Here is a 16,585-nt window from a genome sequence, read left to right as displayed (position 1 = left end):
TTATTGGAAAAAGAAAGAAAGAGAAATAAAGAAACACATAAAATGATTTTTTTTTTATTTTTTTTTTTGAAGTAGACCCAAAACATAAAATAATATGGGTAAAGTAGACACATAACTGATTTTTGGTTTACATTTTTGTTTTTTTAATCAAACGATGCTGGCAACAAAATGGATTTGAACAAGGAATTTTGAATATAGTGATAAATATTCTTAATCACTAAAACTAAAAAAAGTAGTAATAACTAATAAATACTCTTAACCACTAAAATTGAGACAACGAACTTAACCAAAAAAATAATTGAGACAACGAATCGACCTCAACTGTCAAACTTGGACTGTAACGAGATACAGCCCTAATTAAGCACGCTTCTATGCTTCGAAAGAGCAAATATTGCGCAACAAAAAATGACTAAATCGTTATTCAATCCAGCGTTGGAGAAATCTGAACCAGGACTTATCTCATTACCAACCAATTGCAAAAGGCTATTAATCCATTTATTAATCCACTAACTTGTAATCCAAAATTATAACCGATATGGCATTTTCAACAAAGCCTGACTACTATAACCAAAGGACTAAAATAAACAACCCAAGCATCCTCCAAAAACTTTATGGCAAAGACCACATAGTTACACATCCAATTTTAAACATATACGTGTCTTCAAAGATTTAAAGCCCATTAATTAGCATCATTGGCACTCAAAGAGAGTGAAACCAATCTCACATGGTAGCTTCTACCTCAGGATCACTTTTAACTGGCACCACGGGTACATTGTTCCCACCTCTCAAACGTGAAGAGACATTGTCAATAGCGGAATTGAGTTGGCTTATTTTTGCATTCAAGGTCTGCCTGGTCTTCTGCTTCCCAGGAAAAAGTTAAAAGCAACAGTCAGCTAAATTTATTTTTCATTTAAAAAAAATTGAAAATTCCCACTTGGATGCCCAGTCATGAAGATGTGGTTACCTCCAAACCTTCATCGTAATATATTGGTCTCCTGGCCTTCCGAAATCCATATTCATCTTCATTAAGGATTGATCTTCTAATCTGCATAAGACAAGTGCAAACAAGGATCAACATTTTAATGAAATAAAAGATGATGCATAGGCATCCTATACCTTTAAGCGTCACTGTGAGAAGACATGCAGTCAACACTCAACAGGTATCAAGACCACATAAAGAGGACTGCATACAGATGTTAGTAATTTGAGAATAAGGAGAACAAGAGTGCTAGTCTTTGGACCAATCCTTTCATCCATAAAGGCAGGGGGCATTATCAATTCAATGTGAGCATGAGGATCTAAAGTCTAAACTTAAATGACAGAAAAAAGAAAATAGAAAAAAAGAAAGGCCAATATGACTGACCGACTGACCACACCATGAGACAAAGTTGGAGCAACAAATTCTGCTTGGACAGCATCAATATAGTAATTCACATAAAATGAATGCAAGGGTAGAAAAAATGAAAATAAATAATAACATGCTACAACAGTCAAATAATGGGTTTCCTCTACAAAATAATATCCTTTTTTTTTTTTCAATTGGCTAAAATATTACAACATAATATTCACAAAGAAATCTGATTACAGTTTAGCAATGAATCAATGATATATTACAAGGAAGCATCAATGTTGAAATGTTGGAAAATACAATTAAAACAGAAAGTTTCAGTCCGGTTCTCTTGTCTTGTAAAAGTCTAGCAATGCCCTTGACACACAATTGGGAAGGGATTAAAACGCGAGTGCAACTAAACATCAACCACTTTTCATAAGCATAAAGACTTAAGATCCTTCAACTTGGTTAAGCAGGAGTTGAATTGAATGCCATGCCATGTTTAGGTGTTGAGTCTGAAGAGTGTATACTTGGGAAAATAGGCATAAAGTTCACAAGTTTGAAGAAGTAAAATTACTCCATATATGAATATGATGAAAACAAGTGGGAAAAATGCATTGGAATACTGAAGCTCTGAAGAATAATATTTAATATGGAATCACCGCACCTGTGGAGCAAAAACATAAGCCAAAGTCCCAAAAACAGCACCTCCTAAGAGAAAACCAGCAAGAAAATCAGCACCTCCACCTCTGCTACCATCACTGCATATAGAGGAATGGAGAAATTGGAAATTGGTTATGAATCATTGGCTTTGATAATTTATAACTGTTAATTGATATGGAATACCTGTACTCAGCACAAACAGAGAGATTGCGCTTTGTTCGCAATTGAGTAGATTTCCTATGGGTACTCAGTTTTGCTGATTCTGCCTTGCTGCTGCGCCACCAAATCTCTCTTGCCTTCAGCTGAGATCCGCCGGCTACTAACATTAAACGTAATTGCATTTATTTATATGTTTAAGACTGTAAACTCTCAACTGGGGCAAAACAACATGCAAATACAAATGCTATGGAAGAAAACACAACATCAGAAACTTATAATTCAATACATCACACTAAATATTATAATTTTGAATCAAATATCACAATAAATACTAGTTCATGTAAACAAATTGGTCATAAAGGAAGAAAAGAAAAGAAAAGAAATTATTTCTTATTATTTCTCCTAAGCTTTCTGAGGAACCGAACACGAAAGAAAGATAAAAAGTGAAATAGTCGGTTGAATAAAGACATACCAGAGAATGAGATGGATGGAGGAGCAAAACAGATCGCCATTAGAGAGAGATAGAGAGAGAAGCAGAAAAAAGGGCGATGTAAACTATTTCAGTACTGAACCTGGAAATGAAATGGTTATAGGCTTATAGTTATAGCCCTCATTACTAATAGGATAATAGTAAATTTCTATTTCCCTAATTACCCCCGATGCTCTAAGAAAGAAATTTGGATTTGGTGGTTGCCTGGTTGGTGCGTTGGTGCCTTGGTGCCTTGGTGCCTTGCTGATAAATTGGTATTACTTATCAACACGATTATAAAATAATAAAATAACGAGGGACGGCAAATATAGGAAACTAATAGCCGACGCTAATTAGTTTCATTACAATTTCTACCATTGGTTCCTCCGCCACTTCACTCCGCAGTCCACACAACTTTGGACTATCTCACCCCAACTATACTCTATCTTTTTTCTCTATAAAACTTAGGGATATTCTATTGACACCTTCCAATTATTTTTTGTAGAACATTTTTGTACATTATCGTAGGATTATGTGACAACGTGACCAATTCATTCAAATCATAACACATATACAATTTTAAGAGAATTGTTTATGATTTTAGATATTAAAAAATAGGGTAAATTACAATTTAGTACCTCAACTTTACCTCGGATTTCAAGTTAGTACCTCAACTTCAAAAAGTTGCATGTCAGTACATCAACTTTCATTTTGTTGCAATTACATACCTCCGTTAGCTTTTCCGTCTGTCAGACCGTTAAGCGCCTATGTGGCACAGTGACGTGGCTTTAAAAAATGCCACATAAACAAAAAAAATAATAAAAAAATAATAAACTTTAAAAAAAATAATAATTATAAAAAACAAAAAAAATTAAAAAAACCAATAATTAAATTATAAAAAAAAAAAACATTTATTTTCCATTTTCTCTCCATTTTTCAGCCCCCTCCCCCCGATTCTCTCTCCTTCCTCCTCTCTCCTCACTTCTCTCTCTGCCCGATCTCTTTCTCCAGCGCCCATCTCCGGCGAGAACCTGCATCTTCTTCCTCTCTCTTTCTCCGGTGACTGGTGGGTCTCGGGTTGCCCACCCCCTGATTCTGTCTCTTCTCTCTCCTCACTTCTCTCTCTTCCCGATCTCTTTCTCCGGCGCGCATCTTCGGCGAGACCACCCCCATCTTCTTCCTCTCTCTTTCTCCGGTGACTGGTGGGGTGGGTCTCGGATTGCTCGGGTTTTGGGGTATCGGGTGGTGGGTTGATTTGTGTGGCTGGGAGGGAGGGTTGCTCGAGTGGTGGTTGTGGGTTGGGGTGGGTCTCGGGTTGATTTTGACACGCCCTTACACATAGCCTCGCTTCTGGGTCACTTTGCTTTCGCCAAAGAATTACTGGGTCGAAAGCCCGAGCTCGCTTCCCAGTTGAATTCCCAAGGTTCTTCGCCTCTTCACTTGACTAGATTCTCATATGAATCCCAGCAGGCTTCTAAGACATTTGAAGACAAAGAAAATGATCCGGTTTTACGAAGATACTCTGATCGAAGAAGACGTATTCCTTGCAGCATGTAATGGCACTCAGTCACAATATCTTGCATAGGGAATGGAAGAGAGTTTTGGATGATGAGTTTTCGGAGAGCATTGATATCGAATGGACATGGAGCAGTACCCAATTTTCTATTTGAGGTTTCATGGGTACTTGCTATGGGATTTGCCAAGCCTAAGCCTAATCCAAGAAAGAGGAAATAAAAAAGAGGCATTTGAGAGTGATCGAGAGAGAAAATGGAAAATAAATGTTTTTTTTTTTTATAATTTAATTATTGGTTTTTTTAATTTTTTTTGTTTTTTATAATTTTTTTTTTTAAAGTTTATTATTTTTTTATTATTTTTTTTGTTTATGTGGCATTTTTTAAAGCCACGTCACTGTGCCACATAGGCGCTTAACGGTCTGACAGACGGAAAAGCTAACGGAGGTATATAATTGCAATAAAATGAAAGTTGAGGTACTGACATGCAACTTTTTGAAGTTGAGGTACTAACTTGAAATCCGAGGTAAAGTTGAGGTACTAAATTGTAATTTACCCTAAAAAATATATACATATTATAATCTCAATAGATTAATTACATAGATATGTAGAGAAAGAATGAAGAAGGAAGTCGTCGTAAGGGTAGTGGGGTGGAGGTGTTCGATTGGAGGGTTTTTTGGGTGTTTGCTTTTCATCTTAATGTGTATGGTAATTTATTTTTACAATGTTAAAGAAATTCCAAATTCTTAACCCCCTTCCTCAAATTAAAAGAAAAATGTTTAAAATGAAAATAAGGATGAAATTATTAGAATTTCAAGTTGTATGACTATTGCTATATTTTTATTAATAAATTACTTATAAATCTAGTTTAAAATATTTTTAACTAGAAACCTAGTCAAATAAAAAATTAAGTTTCAATTCAATATGTCCGTGTCCACGTACACGGAGCGGAAAAATTACACAACCAAAAGCTTGGTGCATGCAAATGCAGTTGTTTGCTGATGTATCTATTTTTGCTTACATATGCTTTTTTTTATTTGTAGATGCTTTTTTTTTTTTTTTGGAGATGCATGGTTTTACTTGCAAATCGCCGAGCACTCAACAAAACCCACCAAGTGCTTAGCATATGACAATTTGAGTTTTTACTTAAATTTTTTACCGGCTGAAATTTAACTTAAACTTTTTTTCTTATTTTGAACTTCTAACTTCTAATTAAAGAACCTTATTTTTTTTAGTTTTGTGTCTGAGAGTATCAACAATAGCTATCTGTGTGCCATGAGTATGTCTTTTTTATCATTAAATGGGAGAACGTGTAACGGAATGGTAAGTGGAGAGAGCGTCTTCGGTGGGGCTGGAATGCTCACCACATTAGAATGCAAGTCTCCAAAAAAGAGTCCCACGAGTACAAAAAGAATAACCATTTGTATATAACTTCATTCCCTCATGATCTTCTCAATCTTGTAAAGAAGTAAACAGTCGGACCCTGATAAATAGTAACTACCTTATGATATAAGATAATGGTAGCTAACAATTCAAAACTTGATGATTTAGCAACATGTTGCAAATGCCTAATGACATTTCGAAATTATGGTGGCTTACATTCTCTTTATATACAAACGGCCGTAATAGTAACGCACTCAAAAACCAAAGAGCTAAACAATAACAAAAAGTAGACAGAAAATTATTAGTAATCCTACATGAGATATGCACAAAGGGAAAAGGGGTCTCCTATGGCGTCTGAGCAAGATCATCATACATGAATACTACATGCATTTGAGGCACGAAAATGTACATAACGCAAGAATTCATCTTCACTCTATTTGTCTGGAAAGCGCCCAAAGAGAAGCAGTGAAGTATTCACATGGTGCCTTTCAGGCAGAAGCTGCTCTGATTTTGAAATAGGTTTCACAGGTTGTTCCTTGTCCGGGAATGGGAATGAAAGAGAAAGGGAAAGAGAGGCAGAGACATCATCCTCTTTCTCATCGATCACTTTATCTAAAGGCTTATCCTGGTTATCTTTCTCGTCGGCTAAACCAACAAAGAAAGGGAGAATTCCCTTATTTTGTGGTTTTGTTTCTCCCCCTAGAGCAAGCTCAAGACTGGGAAACCCCTCATGAGACTTATCCCCATTTCCTGCTGAGAAATTTTTCCACGGCACCGAGTTGTCATCCATCTGAAAATCCTGAACATGCTGGGAACCCACAGGAAAGAAGTACCTTTCAGTAGTTCCCAAGTCCTCTGGAATAACTTTCTCGTCACAAGCTTCGAGACATCTCTTCTCCTCAACTGAAGAATTATGTAACACAGCATTTGTACCTCTTGAAGTAGCTGATGTGCTACAACCATACAATCTGCTTGAACCTATTTTCGGCTTCTTACTATCATTCTCTCCATCTATCTGCATACTATTCACCTCATTCCATGGCATTTCTTGACTTCTGGTGGCAGAAGTTGCCGTCTCTGAAAGATCTATATTTGGATGTTTTCTATTATTAGACTGACAAGCCTTGACTCTGGTTGTCAAGTCTTTCACCAAATCTGCTTCTGTTTCTTTATATCCATCATCTCTCTTCAATTCCCTCTCTTGTTTAAATTTATCTCTTATGTTCACTCTGTTCAGAATCACCTCCTCAACACCACCTCCTGCGACACAAGCCCTGTTCTTTCTATCTGGAATTGTCTCCTCACCAACACCCCCAGCAGCATCTACCTCTTGATTGGCAACAGGATGAATCTTCAAAGAATCAGCATCTTCTCTATCAAAAGAAGTGACCCAATGCATTTGCATCTTCTCACCTTTGTTAGAGCTATTTTCCCCAGTTGTTGGAATAGAAGATTTAAGTTCTGTGGCAAGTTTGCCCTCTCGAAGATAGATTTCTTGCTGCAAGATGAGAGAACATTAATACAGATAATGACACTTCAGTAAATATATAGAAACCACAAATAAAACAAAAAATAATAATAATAGCCCAACAATATATAAACATAAATAATTGAATGGGAACAACAAGACAAAACTCTTCAGGGTTTGGGGTTTCTACACAACAAAAGTATATATCATCCCAAAAGGGCCTTTTCAACTCCACGGATTAACAAAGGCTGTAACCCAACAAGTCCTTCATAAATCAAATTTAAATTTTTTGGAAACAAAAGAAATAAAACAAAACTTTCACTAGGAAATTAAATTGAACCATGAGACAAGGGCCAAGCTTAAAATATCATTAATGGAGTAAAACACATCAAAGGACATGTCATTGCGCGAGTCAAAATATATCATGGACTTTGGTAAACATTCTAGTCCAATCCGTCACTGAGGAGTCCACTGCTGTGACATCAGTAATGCCATCTATGCCAAAGCCTTAAGTTTTAACACTACCGTAACATTAGATGTCAAATTGCACCATATAAACATATTTCACTTGTAATACAGAAAAAATAAAAGAAAAAAAATTTACAAGCCAAGAAAGTGTATAACACAGAAAAGCACATCAAATCTTTCCCTTAAATTGAAGATATCAAAAAATATCTAAAACAGTGTAGCAATACGGGTCAAAATTGTCGACCATCACATTTTAAGAGAGTGCAGAACAGTGATGAAATATAATAGATGGGAACAAGTGCAGCTACCATCTGATTCAATAACATCAATAAAGTCAAGTTCAGATATTAGAAATTAGAGAGACCAATCTCTTATTTGTATGTGAGATGCACACAATTACCCCTATAGTAGAGACATGCCAGCCAAGCCAAAATATGATTTCACACCCCAATGAGGGACTGAATATAAACATCAAGCAATGAATTGCAACAACCACTAGGACAACTTGATGCACATTACTAAGCCATAACATTCTGAAAAAATAAACATTACCAGGGTAGGAGTGGTGCATTTAACTCCTTCAGAGAAGCCTGCATTGTTTGTTTTGTATTTGGGGTCAAGCCTACTATCCTGTAGCACCAAGTTCACTTTTGACCCCAAACACATCTCTTCAAGATAAGTACCTTTGCTAACTGTGGGACCCATATGGCCAGGGACATTGGATGCAGAGGCTACATCAGATCTGTAGGATGCAGAGCATTCATCTATATGCTTGGGTAGGTTCTCAGACAAAGTCATGTCAGCAGGAATCTCAGGAACCTCTTTACTCAATGAGATATCGCTCAAGCCGGGAGCATATATCTTCTTAGAATAATCTAAACAGTGCACCCTAACAGCCCTGAACACACCCCATAAGAAAAATAGCATATTCCAACCTGCCAAAAGCAGATAATGGATTTCAGCAGATGATATATGTCAAGGTCAGTTAGAACAATGCCATTGGCATAAACAGTTAGAAACAATGAGCAATCACTGCACCAATAACCAAAAAAGAGGTCAAGCTGAAGCACTTGAGGACTGGACCAACAGCATCAGCAAGCCAAGCACAACAGCCAAAATTTTAAAAGAAGATACCATCATAGGGAACATTTTTCCCTATTTCTATACATGCTACAAGTAGACGCTCACAATATCATCCTCAATTATTTAAGCGTCAAGCCTCACATCAGTGCAAACCTCAACTTGCACACAATATCCTATCAAACATAGTCACTAGATAGAACACCTAGGGCCTGTTTGGGAGTGCTTTTGTAGGAAGGGCTTTTACTAAAAGCGCATAAATTTTTTTCATTAAAAAACCAAGTGCTTCCTATAAATGCGTTAGATGCGCTTTCTAAGGAAGCAACTTCTCCAAAAAGCTCTAAAAACACTTTTACCTATCTCTGCCAAACGCTACCAAATACCATGATTATCTAAAAGCACTTTTGGCAATTCTAAAAATACTCCCAAACAAGCCTCTAGTCACCATATAATGAAACTTCACAATTCCTTACGTTGTGATTTCTCAGGAAGCTGACTCGATGGGAATATCAGAAGTTCCACACCATCCACATTTCCTTTGAGGGCTAAATCATTCTTGATCATAGCATCCAACAGGCTCTTATAGTTTCTTTCGTAGCTGCATTGCAAGAAACAGTTGGAAAATATTGCATAATAAGCAATAAAGAAAAAACAAAACTATATCCATACAATTATTAAGAGAGCCCAATTTGATAACTAATAAGAAAATGACAAATATACCCCTAAAAAGGCTAAAATTGTAAATCAATTTCATAAATAGGGATGATTATGGTAACAGATGTAAAAAAAAAAAAAAAAAAAACCATCTAATTTTTTTCCCACACATAACAACTTCTCCAGGATCAACCAACCCAACCACTTCTCTTATACATGCATAGCGTGTAACTGGTTACTAGTATTATAAAATGAAAAGAATGTATGTATATTGCTACCTCTCAAGATCTTTGGCAAAGAAGTAAAGTGCAATGTTATCTTCTTTAGCACCACTTTGATGAAATTGTCTTGGCCATACACTAAAGCGAGGTACTTCATTCAGAGGAACTTTGTGCGGAAATTTGTTCACCACTTCATGAACTTTTGGTGATGCACAAGTTGATAAATGAGCTTGGATTCCACCACATAAATCCAGAAAATTTCCGCCTCTATGCACTTCAAAGCTCCCCCTGCAAGAAAATAAGGGAAGCCTATCTAGTAAGACATTGTCAAGATGCAAAATACAGAAAGCAAAAACATAAATAAAACCAAAAGAAAAGAAAAGAAAAAAAGATGCAGAGTATCAAGCAGACAAGATTAATAACTAATAGAAAGCAAGAGGGTCCTACTGCCAGATGTATTCATATTCTGGAATAGTTGTTGTCTTCACAAGAACAGGCATCGCAACTGAAGCATCTCTCTGCAAGTCTTTAATTGTAGGGTTTCCAAGAGAAGGAACAAGAGAAGCAGAGTCTGCCCCTTTGGAAGGAAAGACAGAATCAATGGGCTGCACAGTAAACTGCTTTACATTATTGAAAGTTGTATTCTTGTAAGAGTCAGAAGTGGAACTCCCAGGAATTGTTTGTCCATCATGTGATCCTTCCGCACACAAGACATTATTCAACTTATTCGAAACAAATGATTGATCTTCAGAAGCTACATCAGAACTTAAGTCCATATTTGACATGGACAACTCATCAGATTGATCGAGTACTCTTTTCTTTCTGTATATTTCAGGCTTTTTAAGCAAAGCTGCATGGATTGCATCTTTCAACCTGTTACTTCTCAGCATCTCCTCCTTAGAACTTCTTGGAGCAGAAGCATCAGTGCCAGAAGCCTGTGAAATACCATTTTTGCAGAGTTCTGCAGTATGACCGACCTCTTTACATTTTGGACAGAAAACACTTTTTGGACTAGCTGTAACAGCAGGTCTACAGCGAACAGCACTCTCCCTGGTGTTATCAGCCTGATTTGTCATTTCCCGTGATCGAGGTAACACATCTTCCAATGTTCCGTCAACATCAGAGGGTGGTTTCTCAACAGTCCAAGCATAGCTGGATAAGGGTTCATCCTTAGAGCTAAATTGGTTAGGCTTTTGTTCAAAAGCAGAACTGCACATTCCTTTCGTAGTTGAAGCTCCAGCTGCAAGCAATGGCAAACATATAGGTGATACCTTAAAGTATTAGCACCATTTTGTTCCAGACTTCAAGATAGATAAATATCAAACTAGCAAACAAAATATACAAAAGCGCATAAGGCCCAAACACGAGATTGGAGAAAACAAAATACAGAATTAGCTCAGTTCCTTTATCAAGAAGGCAAGAATTTACCTGAAGTAATTTGAGTTTCAACACCTTTACGAGTTAGACTACTCATTGATTTTGATGAAGTACTTAATTTCCCATCAGATAGCACGACCTTTGGCTCTCGAATGTTACTCACAGATGAAAGCAAACTAGTGTCACCACGAGAAGCTTGGTCAATCTTAGGTGTTGAAACAATAGAACTAGCTGTTGCCAAGCTAACCAGAGGGCGATCTAGTTTAGACAAATTTTTTCTTTCAATTGTGCTCCGCTCTTTTGCTTGTTTCAATCCTTTTAGATCTTGAACGTGGGTAAATTTGGATGAAAGCATTTTAACTTTTGATTCAGACACATTTGTACGCCCTGAGTTGGCAGATTTAAATGACACAGATTTTCCCATCATTCTGGCTGCCCTCTCCTTCATATCAAGGGAAGTATGCTCTTTAGACCCCTTATGCTTTTGAGGAACAACGTCATCTACAAGTTTAACTTTAGGTTTATAATTTAAGGTGTTGAATGAATTTGACTTCAACAATGTACCTGCAAATAGTAATATGATGAACTGTTGTTCTTTTTTCAATATAGGACTTTAAAAATGTTAAATGAGAAACAAGGAAACCTACAAGAATAAAAAGAGAGGGGTAGGGATGGAGGATAAAGCTTGTACCAGTCCACAAAAGCTACTCACCCTTGGTTGTTTGAAGCCGTGGACCAGTTGAGGGAGAGCGTGCAGCTTCAGATATATCATTAGTAGACTGAGAAGTCTGATAAGTTGACCTCAACCTATCCTTATCTATGCTCTTGAACGAAGACTCACGTGATAGAGCAACCATTCTCTTAGGGCTGGATGACTTTGGTGATCCCACACGAGCTTCGACAGCCTGTCTTTTCGCAGCAGGAGCTACTTCTATATTTTCTGCCAGTCTCTTATTAGATATTTTGTTCATTCTTTTTCCCTCTACATCTGAACCTTTAGATTTCCAACATAGAAAAGATCAGTGTATTTCACAAATAACAGCAAGTTAGCATCTGTTTCCACAAAAATAATATAATTCAATCTGCTTTACCGTGCTTCTGGTTGTCAGTTTCCTCAGCTAACTTGCATTCCTCGCATAGCCACTCACCTTTGGGAACTCTCCGAAGCATTTTTCGCATGCAATAGCTGCTTCCAGAAATAACAATGTTGAGAAATCTTTAACAGAGGCATGAGATCAACATAAAATATCACCCACAAAACCTGATAGCAAAAAAAACACGACGAAAAGACTCTTACATGTGTTCTGCACCATCACTGCACCTACTACACGTGGCAAGCATATCCTCCCGACCTGCATCCCCACAAATATCACATACTTTTACCTGTTTATGAAAAAAAAAAAAAAAAAGCAAACATTTTAGTTTTTCAGGTATTGAATGAAGGCGTTATTTTTCTTTTGTTGAATTACAGAGACTCCATAACAACAAGAGGAGGGAAAAAACAAGGAAAAAGGAAAGATAATCTCAAAATAAAAAGTAACAAAAATAGACAACTGAACCGGCTCATCAAAGGCTCCAAGAAAACAAAGCCAATGATAAAATTGGATAGACACCCCTCTTTTGCTTTATCATGAAAAAACTATCCAAAGATAGTCAGGCCTCAACATAGTTGAATATATCAAACATATCCCTTCCTGATGAGATCACTGATCCATGGGGTTAGCATCCTTCAAAGGAAAATCTGAAGGCACCAGTATCTAACTAAATAGAAAAAATTGCAATTCTTAAAAACTAAAGAGGGATGCTTCCTAATGACACTGACAAAAGCTGCAAATGCCTGATTGTCTCAAAACATGCTATTAAACATTAAGCATGATCAAAAAATTGACTGGCAAGGACAACAACCATGTTGATGGAACAACAATTCAGTGAACCATAATCAAGAGGGTAATATTTAGTTATTTAAAAACCTTTGAAACTAAAAACTAGCAAGAAAATACCATTCTAGCTGAAACCATACAGAAAAACACTTCTGGGAAGCCAGAAAAAATTGAGGGGGTAAAAAGCACCAATGCAAGTCCAATGAACACAAATGACAAGGCTTTTGTGCAGATGAGTGATGCATACAAATTTTGTGGGGGAAAGAAACTCACATCATGCTCCACAATGTCTGATTCATCACTGTCATACCCAGAAACAGATTGCACGGGATGCATGTCAGCTACTTCAACCAACTCACTAGACTTGGCATCTTGCTCACCGTGATCCGAACATTTCAAAGCTTCATCTTTTTGGTCTTGGCCATCATCATTGGTCTCTACTTCTGGCTGTGGACAGTTTTTTGTAGAGAACTCTGAACCTTTGTAAGAAACAAATTTCTGGCCAGCAACAATATCAGATGCTTTCTCCTTTGTTAATGATGAATCCGTATGTCCAGAGCATTCTTGCAGTTTTTCCTGCATATGAGAAGAAGGATTCTCTCTAAATAAGTAAAAATTGCATCTAAGGAAAGAGTTACCAATTCGAGAGTAGGAGCATGAGTTTGCACCTTTGGTATGCTACTGCCAGCATCTACATCTTTCAAAGGCCCCTCCAACAAACCTGACTTGTGTGCCTTTCCAAATTTATCTAAACCTACACTACCAACTGAAGCTGAACTACAAGGTAAACTTTTTCCTTCTACATTCCTGTTATGGTTACTGTCTGCTAGGTTTGCATCATTGACTCTACTTACACATGAAATGTTATCATCATGGGCTTCAACAACTTTAGAATCCTCATACTTATTTGGAAGCATCTCAACACTTTCTAACGCATCAGATGTATCAGAAAACCTGAAGGGCGCTTTGCTTTCAGCATTTTCAGACAAAGAATCATGACTTGAATTGACACTGAGTAGGTTACTTGTCTCACTGGTGGTATGCTGTAAACAGTCACCTGCCTTGCTCTTGAAAGAAGATGAAGTATCACCCACATTGATAGAATACTGACTAGCCGCATTAACATGACAGGTTTCATCAGAAAATTCCTCAGCCTTTGAACCCATAAGAGCTCTATTAAGATGCATACAAGATGAACAGGGAGCAGAGCACACGTTACAAGCCCCAGACGTGTCTATCATATGAACTTTCCGACTCATAGAATGCTTACCAAATTCTTTTCTAGATAGAGATGAAACCTAATAAATACAATACATCAATTAACAATGGAGAAATGGAAAGGAAAAAAAAAATAACCAAATGAAAGATGTACAGACAAATCTTGACTTTGCACCGACCATATCAAAGCATGGCAATCGTAAAATTCTGATGAACAAGATAAAGACTCTCAGCTTAAGGGCTTAAGAAAGAAATCAATAAAAGAAAACATGGTATTTAACATCAAAGGAAAGTTGGCACTTAATCCATAGTATATAGACTTAAACCAGATTATGATATGAGAACTCATGTTAAGGTAAAAAAATTTGTTACATTTATTTTGTGTTGTTAATGCTCATCACTGATGTCCTGCAAGTGCACTTGAAATACACCCTCCTCCATCTCCACATTTTGATAGCTAACTAACCTTTTTTCTACAAGTCATAATTAGTATTAATAATAAAATAAAACTGAAAAGCATTGCATCATTTAGATGACCCCCCTCCTCTTCAATGTCTCTTTGTCTTGTCTTCACCAATTTATTTCTCACTTTTGGTACCTTATTTTAAGGAATGCATATGATTTTGAATAATTCGACTATTAAACAAAAGGAAGGACAACAAATAACTACAATTGCAGGAAGCTGCATTGCCCTAAGAGTGCCAATCTCCTTCTCACAAGTCAAAACTACTTTTAGATTAATGTATAGAGAAATTCTAGCTCTGTTTATAAAATCCAGAAATGATCATCTATGTAGAAGAGAATATCACAAAGCTTTTGCCCTACGTTTTCAATTATTGTTCTAAACCTATAAAATACAACTAGATTGAACAAGAGTGAGAATTTGGTAACTTTATGTTCACTGAAATATCTAAAGTGTGCAAAACATCTGCATGAATGTTGGTAATTTGGCGATTCAGAACATTAAATTCACAACTACTCTCTAGTCACTTATCCAACTCCCATCATTATAGCCACACTCCTAGTTGGCGGGTGATGTAAGACAGAAGCATAGGGCTGCTGTCCAGCTATAGTAATAGGGCAAAAACCACAGTGGAAAGGAAAATCCAACAATAACAGTAGAAAAGAGGGAGAATAGAGCTATAGAATCAAAGTTGGAACGTAGATAGATGCGTTCTAGGGTTTAGGAACCCAAAAGAAGCTCTCACATCAGAAATCTCTGAATAATATTATGCCAAAAACTGTCTATTACAACCTAAGCCTTAAGTTTATATAGGGAAAACATAAACCTAAGATAACTAGGAAAAACATAAACCTAAACTAACTAGGAAAACATAAAGTAAAATTACCTTAAAAGACCTAATGAAATAAGGAAACTAGACTCTAAATCCAGCTAGGAAATAAAAATTAAAAAGCTACTAAAAAATAATAATAAGTCTTGGAACCCTAGGAGATGCTCCTGCATCAGCGGGTAATGGCTAGTGAAATTTTTACGACCCTAAAATTTGTTCCTCATAGTCAATAAGAAACAACAAAATAATCCAGAAGTTTAATTTGCCTATTTCTCATAATATATTGTTTAAAAAGCGTGCTATTGCATGATAAGGGAGAGACAATTGAAAATAAATAAATAAAAAGAAGAGAATTACCCTGTTATCTCACCATATTCTTCTGAATATCATGATCAGTCTCATCAGCAGGCCCTTGCATGCAATGGCTTCCTCTCAAGACTGATGTGATCTAAAAGGGGACAACAAAATTACATTAATTCCAATCTCCAGCATTACCAAATATATTCAAAAGTGATGCAACCAACCCAAAAATAAAACTTGAAAAAAATATATTAAAAAAAGCAAATTTCTTCAGGACACAAAAACCCAAACCATGAAACCAACCCTATCATGAATAAGACAGAGAAGTGGCAATTAATTTAGCGAGTAAACAAAATCAAAATCAGATAACCCCAAAGGAGAAAGGGGGCAAGAACCAAATTGGATAAAAATTACGTGCCTCTGGTTCAGAACAATCTGCGTGGCGTTGTAAAGCTCATCGACTGCCCGTTCCTTCCGAGTTCCGGCAGACCATCATCACGAGACAATCGATCGCAACCCTAATCTGATCGTAACTCCAAACTCCGGTATTCCAATTGCAGGTACCCGTCCCTTTCTCTCTAAAATAGCAGATATCTCAGAGATTCAATTGAATTCAATTAAAAGCCCTAACTTTCCCAGCTAATGGTATCCAACATCAAAATCTCTGAGACAAGAGCCACATGAACCTACTATATTACACCACAGAGGATCTGATTTAACGACAATAATTTTATATTTAATATAATTATATATATATTATTTATATTTCTCACTTTCTCATTCTCTCTGATCTGGGGGAAAAAATTCCTGTAGTGGAATCCATCTCCATGTTTAGCAGCTTAAAACTATGCAACAATTTTCTACGGAAAAAGAGTACATGAGTAAAGTTTTGTAGATTTGGAATTTTAACGCTGGTCTTCCATATTTATTATTTAGGGCCTGCTTTCCTTTTTATTTCGATTTTATTTTGTTTTAGCAATTAACAATTTAACATCAGGTTTATTGTTTTATGGTTTAATCATTTGTGCGTCAGCTTCGCTTCGCACGTGCGGAGAGTGGAGAGGAGAATTTCCTTCGATCTTGCACACATGTGGCGTGTGTCTCACAAATAC

At 36.6% G+C, this 16,585-nt stretch overlaps 2 protein-coding genes across 7 annotated transcripts; both read right to left on the bottom strand.

Annotated features, from left to right (window-relative positions):
• Positions 1-473: 473 nt before the first annotated feature.
• Positions 474-2,848, bottom strand: LOC147289054 (Low-density receptor-like protein). Of its 2 annotated transcripts, none has more exons than XM_086234978.1 (5): positions 2,625-2,848; positions 2,177-2,312; positions 1,998-2,091; positions 965-1,045; positions 474-858 (listed from the first exon to the last, which is right to left on the bottom strand). In XM_086234978.1, exons 1-5 carry the CDS (start codon positions 2,662-2,664, stop codon positions 721-723), a joined length of 489 nt encoding a protein of 162 aa, XP_086091104.1. In that variant the 5' UTR covers positions 2,665-2,848; the 3' UTR covers positions 474-720. The 2 variants fall into 2 exon arrangements, with proteins under 2 accessions (XP_086091104.1, XP_086091105.1); XM_086234979.1 differs by having other exon boundaries at positions 2,177-2,309; positions 2,625-2,845.
• A 2,687-nt stretch (positions 2,849-5,535) lies between these two features.
• On the bottom strand, positions 5,536-16,352 carry LOC147289053 (RING/FYVE/PHD zinc finger superfamily protein). 5 transcript variants are annotated; one of them, XM_086234976.1, is made up of 13 exons: positions 15,892-16,352; positions 15,531-15,621; positions 13,332-13,961; positions 12,937-13,239; positions 12,081-12,166; positions 11,875-11,969; positions 11,496-11,777; positions 10,835-11,347; positions 9,854-10,646; positions 9,464-9,694; positions 9,005-9,129; positions 8,004-8,386; positions 5,536-7,013 (listed from the first exon to the last, which is right to left on the bottom strand). In XM_086234976.1, exons 3-13 carry the CDS (start codon positions 13,920-13,922, stop codon positions 5,949-5,951), a joined length of 4,467 nt encoding a protein of 1,488 aa, XP_086091102.1. In that variant the 5' UTR covers positions 13,923-13,961; positions 15,531-15,621; positions 15,892-16,352; the 3' UTR covers positions 5,536-5,948. The 5 variants fall into 5 exon arrangements, with proteins under 5 accessions (XP_086091102.1, XP_086091098.1, XP_086091100.1 ...); XM_086234972.1 differs by having other exon boundaries at positions 15,544-15,621; XM_086234974.1 differs by having other exon boundaries at positions 11,496-11,771; positions 15,544-15,621.
• Positions 16,353-16,585: the final 233 nt, after the last annotated feature.

This window comes from Dryas octopetala, chromosome 3 (genome assembly GCF_963921425.1).
Source record: "Dryas octopetala chromosome 3, drDryOcto1.1, whole genome shotgun sequence".
Taxonomy (NCBI): domain Eukaryota; kingdom Viridiplantae; phylum Streptophyta; class Magnoliopsida; order Rosales; family Rosaceae; genus Dryas; species Dryas octopetala.
This window is presented reverse-complemented; position numbering and strand designations above follow the sequence as displayed.

Bases quoted from the DNA above. Each gene is read 5' to 3' on its own strand.
- LOC147289054 (XM_086234978.1), bottom strand. From the start codon at position 2,664: ATGGCGATCTGTTTTGCTCCTCCATCCATCTCATTCTCTG. The intron at 2,313-2,624 runs GTATGTCTTTAT...GTTTAATGTTAG, and splicing joins TCCATCCATCTCATTCTCTG to TAGCCGGCGGATCTCAGCTG. The intron at 859-964 runs GTAACCACATCT...CCTGGGAAGCAG, and splicing joins ATTACGATGAAGGTTTGGAG to AAGACCAGGCAGACCTTGAA.
- LOC147289053 (XM_086234972.1), bottom strand. From the start codon at position 15,591: ATGCAAGGGCCTGCTGATGAGACTGATCATGATATTCAGAAGAATATG. The intron at 10,647-10,834 runs GTAAATTCTTGC...CATTGCTTGCAG, and splicing joins TGAAACTCAAATTACTTCAG to CTGGAGCTTCAACTACGAAA. The intron at 7,014-8,003 runs GTAATGTTTATT...CTCATCTTGCAG, and splicing joins AATGCACCACTCCTACCCTG to CAAGAAATCTATCTTCGAGA.